Source organism: Nematolebias whitei, chromosome 10, assembly GCF_014905685.2.
Source record: "Nematolebias whitei isolate Nwh7 chromosome 10, NemWhi1, whole genome shotgun sequence".
Taxonomy (NCBI): domain Eukaryota; kingdom Metazoa; phylum Chordata; class Actinopteri; order Cyprinodontiformes; family Rivulidae; genus Nematolebias; species Nematolebias whitei.
In genome coordinates, this window is record NC_056507.1 from 4,550,488 (window position 1) to 4,557,158 (window position 6,671).

At 42.5% G+C, this 6,671-nt stretch overlaps 1 protein-coding gene across 1 annotated transcript in view; it reads left to right on the plus strand.

Moving 5' to 3' along the window:
• ptpn9a (protein tyrosine phosphatase non-receptor type 9a) overlaps positions 1-6,452 on the plus strand; it is an 80,338-nt gene extending 73,886 nt beyond the window's left edge. Inside the window, exons 7-11 of the mRNA XM_037683084.1 lie at positions 1,246-1,315; positions 1,529-1,607; positions 1,691-1,841; positions 5,034-5,241; positions 5,322-6,452. Coding sequence (XP_037539012.1) covers positions 1,246-1,315; positions 1,529-1,607; positions 1,691-1,841; positions 5,034-5,241; positions 5,322-5,512 — 699 coding nt within the window. The 3' untranslated portion in view covers positions 5,513-6,452. The remainder of the gene's footprint in view (positions 1-1,245; positions 1,316-1,528; positions 1,608-1,690; positions 1,842-5,033; positions 5,242-5,321) is intronic.
• The last annotated feature ends 219 nt before the right edge of the window (positions 6,453-6,671 follow it).

Here is a 6,671-nt window from a genome sequence, read left to right on the forward strand (position 1 = left end):
ATCTTTGAGAAATGGCTTTCTTCTTGCCACTCTTCCATAAAGGCCAGATTTGTGCAGTGTACGACTGATTGTTGTCCTATGGACAGACTCTCCCACCTCAGCTGTAGATCTCTGCAGTTCATCCAGAGTGATCATGGGCCTCTTGGCTGCATCTCTGATCAGTCTTCTCCTTGTTCCAGATGAAAGTTTAGAGGGACGGCCGGGTCTTGGTAGATTTGCAGTGGTCTCATACTCCTTCCATTTCAATATGATTGCTTGCACAGTGCTCCTTGGGATGTTTAAAGCTTGGGAAATCTTTTTGTATCCAAATCCGGCTTTAAACTTCTCCACAACAGTATCTCGGACTTGCCTGGTGTGTTCCTTGGTCTTCATGATGCTCTCTGTGCTTTGAACAGAACCCTGAGACTATCACAGAGCAGGTGCATTTATACAGAGACTTGATTACACACAGGTGGATTCTATTTATCATCATCAGTCATTTGGGACAACATTGGATCATTCATAGATCCTCACTGAACTTCTGGACTGAGTTTGCTGCTCTGAAAGTAAAGGGGCCCAATAATATTGCACGCCCCACTTTTCAGTTTTTATTTGTTAAAAAAGTTTGACACATCCAATAAATTTCATTCCACTTCACTATTGTGTCCCACTTGTTGTTGATTCTTCACAAAAAAATTTTTTATATCTTTATGTCTGAAGCCTGAAATGTGGCAAAAGGTTGAAAAGGTCAAGGGGCCCAATACTTTCACAAGGCACTGTATATTGTAAACGTGTCTGTGGGTAAACTGATCACCATAATCATTTGAGGAAACTATGGTTTCTACTTTTTATAATGCTTAAAATGTATAGTTTTCTCAAATAATCGGGGTGGTCGAAGATTAATCTACAGTGACCAAGGCCACCATTGGCCACCCCCTGGCTCCGCCACTGCATTTGGTCATGAATAAAATTGCTCCCTCCACTCTCGTTGATCCGTCACTCTGCGCTGCCTGGAACAATCTGAAAAAATAATAATACCCTACCTCTGTTCTTCTACCCACATGAACGTCTTGCACTAAAAAACATTAGGGTTTACTTTCATTCCCTGTTCAAGTCCAGTCCAGAAGAACACTCGTCTAAAACAACTACATACTGTTGAAATCCCTCTGTGGCGTCCCGCTCAGCGGCGTCCCGCTTGTTTAATCTGTAGAGAGCTGAGCTGACTGGCCCTGTTCGGGTCTTCTGCCATCTTTGTTGTTCTTGCAGAGATCCGACTACATCAACGCAAGCTTCATGGACGGCTACAAACAGAGGAACGCATACATCGGTACTCAAGGTACTCAGCCCTGAAAATGTTAATAAAACCATTATTTTTTTAAACTAACTCCACTTCTAAAAATTGCTGTGCCTCATTCAATTATATTTAATCAAATATTTAGTTTCAAGCAGTTTTTTTGTTTGGATTATTGATCTCAAAGCTTCTCATATTTGACTGAGGTGTGTTAGTTGAGCAGGTTGGTTTAAGCTGGGGGGGTCTTTTGCTCTGCAGGACCACTGGAAAGAACTTACGGGGATTTTTGGCGAATGGTCTGGGAACAAGGTGTCCTCGTCATTGTCATGACAACCAGGTACATTTGTAGTGAATGAGCCTAAAAGGTAGAAAACAATACCGTTATTTGATTTTCCTGTGCACCGTGTCTCCGTGCTGCAGGACAGACGAGGGCAGTCGGAGGAAGTGTGGACAGTACTGGCCTCTGGAGGAAGGGGGGCAGGAGGTCTACGGGTATATAGCTGTGGTGAACCAGAGGGTGGACCACCACACCCACCACAACCACACCACTCTTGAGCTGCACAACACTGAGGTACTGCGTTCCTTTGGACTGGAAGGTCGTGGCGTTCGTTTAGCCGACTGTTATTGGGCTCTCGTTTTGTCCATCGTGGACAAAGAACGGTTCATTTGAACCATTTTTGAAGTTGATGCAACGTTGTTCATCACGTTATATTAAACCGCCATATTCCATATGTCGTAAGGATATGAATGCCCGTGTAAAGTCTCAACAGGTACGTGGCTAAGTGACCCGATAGCTTGGTCCAAGTCGGACTACAAAGACGTACGCACCTATCCCATAAAGAGCACACGTAAAACTTATTTTCAAATACTTATCCAGCTTTCATTAAATGTTAATAATAAATATTAAAGCCCCGTCCGATATATCAGCAAGGCTGCTATTTAAGGACGATATAGGCGTTTGGGGATTTATTAGTATCTGTGATAATTGTCCCATTACGCACAGATATAAACACGTCTAATTTTCACCCTTAAAATGCTGGAACCAGCTGTAATTGTACAATGTATCCAGCAGAGGTCGCATGAAGACACTTTCACGTCATGGCCTTAAGTTTCACTTTCACGTTCAGAACAGACGAAGCAGGGAGCAGTACTGTGTAGCGTATTTTGCTGAACAGAGCACGGTAAGTTTATTTTAACTGATCTGTAAAATAAATCGGCAATAATGATCGATCCTCCAGCCCGCTTGTTATTAGCTAAGTGCCTCTCAAGTTAACAAGCTAACGTTTAGCATAGGCTATTGCCTTGTAAAACTTTATCCAAAAGAATAAATCAAACGTAGCGGTAAATACGTATCAGTGTTAGTAACGTTATCTTTGTTGTTATCAATGAAATGCACCGTTTGTCTGAAATCTTTACTTCTCTATAAAGAAAGAAGAAACGTTGCTGCAGTCAGTACCAATTAGTCCTAACGGGAAGGACGCTTCTTTATTTAAATTTTTTTTGTAACATACTTGATAACTTTATGGTGAATAGTGGAGGATAGAAAATGTGAACGCACGTTAGGAAGACTGTTTTTATGGCCAGTGCACCACTTGTGAACCTACTGAGGGACTACGTATAGCGTGGATCTGATTAGCTTAGCTTCATGGTTGCTAACAGGTGCGCTAAAGAAACAAGCCCCGCTTCACTCGCTGTTTTCTTAAATTCTTGGGGGTGGACAAAACTTAAAAATTTCCAACCATTATATCGGTTGTAGGTGGTTGTTTGCCCTCCCAATATCGGTGATGGCCAAAATTTCCATATTGGTTGGATTCTAATAAATATATTCAGACTCCTCCTGTTTTTGATGCGATAACTGACAAAATAATGAAGACAATCAAGTCACAGTAATCTGAATGGTAAAGCGGTCTAATTAAATGTATGTAATAGCAGTCATGAAACAATTAAAGATGAACATAAAATAACATGTAAGGAGGATATAAACAGCTTTTAATAATCGGAGAACGGAGGGAGAAATACAAAATGCTTTGTCCTCTCGCCCCGTCCCTGCTCCAGCAGTTTGTTATTGGTTTAGTATATTTCAGGTTTATATTTACTCTGGGCAATGGAGGACTACAGGTCCCTGGATAATCATTACATCTAGACGCTCAAAGTGACACAAAATGTTCCGATCAGACATGTGTGCTGCGCAGTGACCAAAGTTTACCTGCAGCAGCTTTCGTTTCTCTCTGCAGACGAAAAATTTAAAATATTTCCTGTCTGGATGTTTCTACTTAATCATTCATACAAAAACTTTTCCCTCAAACCAATATGTCAGCCTCCTTGTACAGTGTTCACATACTTGTACCGCTCACACATCCACAATATTGGATCATTTTCCTCTATAAATAAATGACAAAGTATAATATTTTGTCTCATTTGTTTAACTGGGTTCTCTTTATCTACTTTTAAGACGTGTGTGAAAATCTGATCATGTTTTAAGTTTATATTTATGCAGAAATACAGAAAATTATAAAACTGTCAAGCACCACTGTAGCTCAGAAATGTGATCAGAATTAAAGAATGATATCTCATAGTGCAGTTTTGAAAGTTTATTTCAAAATGGGGGTATGCACTCGGCGTAAACAAAGCAGTGATGAATCTTCCTCACCTTATTTGGAAGCTTTAGCCACCCGACTGAGCTCCATAATGCCGACTGTAGTCTGTACAAGTGTAGCCGGTAAGTTTAACGGTTCTCTTGTTGTCAGTCATTTTGTTTCTGTAGGTAAACAAACAAACAAACAAACAAACAGCAGTTGGCAGCCGGTCTCAAATATTGCTTACAAGGTTTTAACGTAAGGACAGAATTACTGATCTATTGTGTGGATTTTGTTTCTTGCTTTAAGATATCTTCGTGACATTTGCAGGGAGTCCCTTCAAACTCTTAGATACTGTTTAAAAGTAAGACGTCAACCGTAGCACCTCCGCCTTCTACACACAATCTAACATGAAAGTGTCCAAAATATCCCATTAAAGCAGTGGTTCACAAACTTCTAAAAAGGCTTGACCTTCCATTTAAAACTGTGAGAAGTTTATTTAGTGTTTGTAAATCGAAGCTACCATGTTTTTCGGCTTGTAAGTCACGTTTTTTTATTTGTATAATTTGCATGCCCTGCGACTTATACGCCAAAGCAACGTATTTTTGGATTTGTTCCCATATTTATAACTCGTTTTGGCCGAGATATGACCGTTTTCATTCATTCCGACTGAAAATGTTGAACACTACCATTTTCGGCCACTAGATGGCACTCGAGTGGTATGGCATGCCATTGTGTCATGTGTTGGGTAAACGAGTCTGTTAATGACACAATCTGCTTGCCATAGCCTGCCACCTCCGTGCAGCTCGCTTGGAGCAACAGTTAAATCAGGTTCTTTTCGCCGCCCCGGTGAAATGCAGCTGATTTTACCATTGAAGTGCATTTATTAAGTAAAAGTTCAACTGAGACACACCTTTACTATAATTTTGAGCAAACAATTGTTTTTAAGAGTTAATCTTGCGACGCATGGCGGTGATACATAATAGATGCGACATATTTATGGATTTGTCCACTTTCTTAGACATATTTGGAATGATGTGACTTATAGGGCGGTGCGACATGTACGGCAGAAAATACGGTACATGTAAGAGGAACACCTTCCTCTTCACGTGCAGGTCAGCCATGTTTGGTTTATTGTTTATAGCTTTACAGATGCAGAACATTAATGTTTTGTTTTCTGTGTCCAGACATGTGAACAGAGACAGGTGAGTCATTTCCAGTACCTCAGCTGGCCCGACTACGGGGTCCCCACCTCAGCGGTGACTCTTATCGACTTCCTGGGAGCTGTGAAGAAGCAACAGAGAAAGATGGTGAAGGCTTTGGGTCCTCAGTGGACAGGTCATCCGCTGGGACCTCCGATGGTAGTCCACTGCAGCGCTGGGATTGGGAGAACCGGTAATGAGCTTCTGCTGTCTGATACAGGACCGATACCGGCCACTGTCGGCCTCCTCTTACCTGCTGCTGCTGTGTTGCAGGAACGTTCTGCGCCCTGGACATCTGTCTGTCCCAGCTGCAGGACGTCGGCTTGCTCAACGTCTTCCAGACGGTGCGGCGCATGAGAACGCAGAGGGCCTTCAGCATTCAAACCCCGGACCAGTACTACTTCTGCTACAACGCCATTCTGGAGCACGCTCAACGGCAGGGCCTGCTCCCGACCAACCAGTGAGGCCCCGAGTCGGACGACCACCCGACGGTTCTGCTGCCAGTATGTTAACCTTGGACCAGCTGGTGCCAGAACGTGACCTCCTCACCTGAAGATGAGCTTTCAAACATGTCCGATCTCCATCGGCAAACCGAGAAAACGCATCGACGATAAAACGCTTGTAGCCGTCAACAGCGTGTGAATGTCCCTCAGCAGCAGAGGGATCACACTGATGGTAATATTAACCTCTACTTTAAGAATTTATCACCGATTGGACCAGAACGGATTAGTTTACCCTGAAATAAGTGACAGTATGCCTTTAAACGCCAACAGCTGCTGTAGAATAATCAGGGCCAAAAGAAACGTCGTTTAGTCTTATGTACAAAAATCCAAGACGACCTGCCTCGTGGACAAATAATTTATATATTTAATAAAGTTTTGAGGTGAGGTGTTGTTCTTTAAATCAGTTCAACCTGATTTCCAGTGTTGTGCAACAACAAAGTGGTAGTTCTTACCCCCAGAAGTTCAGTCAGTCAAAGCACAGTCTGTAGCTCATAGTGAAGCCACGTGGATGCTGGTTTAGCATCTTCTCAGTAGAGTCCGGCGCACACACAGACGAGATGTTTCACATCAAACACGGTTTCTGCTGAACTCTGTCTGCTTCGTGGTGAACAGAAGGAATGAGGTTAAAGCACAGGATGTTCGTCAGTGACTCCCAAATCGCTGCTAAAACTTTCACCTGCATCCTTAAATCGTTGCCTGTTTGATAAAGACGGCATCTCTCTGAGCTGCGACCATCCGAGTCTCGTTGGGGAGCAACGTTTGCGCGAGTCTCCACTAGGCCTTTAGCATGGCGGTGTTCAAGTATGGTCAAATGGGATCTACGTATATGTAGGTCTGTCGCGATAAACAATAAATCAATTAATCGCATGATGAATTAAAATTATCAACTTCATTTTCATTTATCGGCTTTATCGTTTCTTCGTGTCTCTCTCTTTCTACTGAAGACACTGGATGACTAAAAACTCAACTCCGGTGCTCTTCACTGACCCCTCCCTTTCTCTTTTCTCTTTAAAATCCGTTTTAACCATCCAAAATTGCGTTTTTGGATCGTTAAAAGCAGCTAAGCTACGAGCTAAGCTAACAGGCCGAACTCTGGGGAAAAAACCTCCGTCTTGTCCAA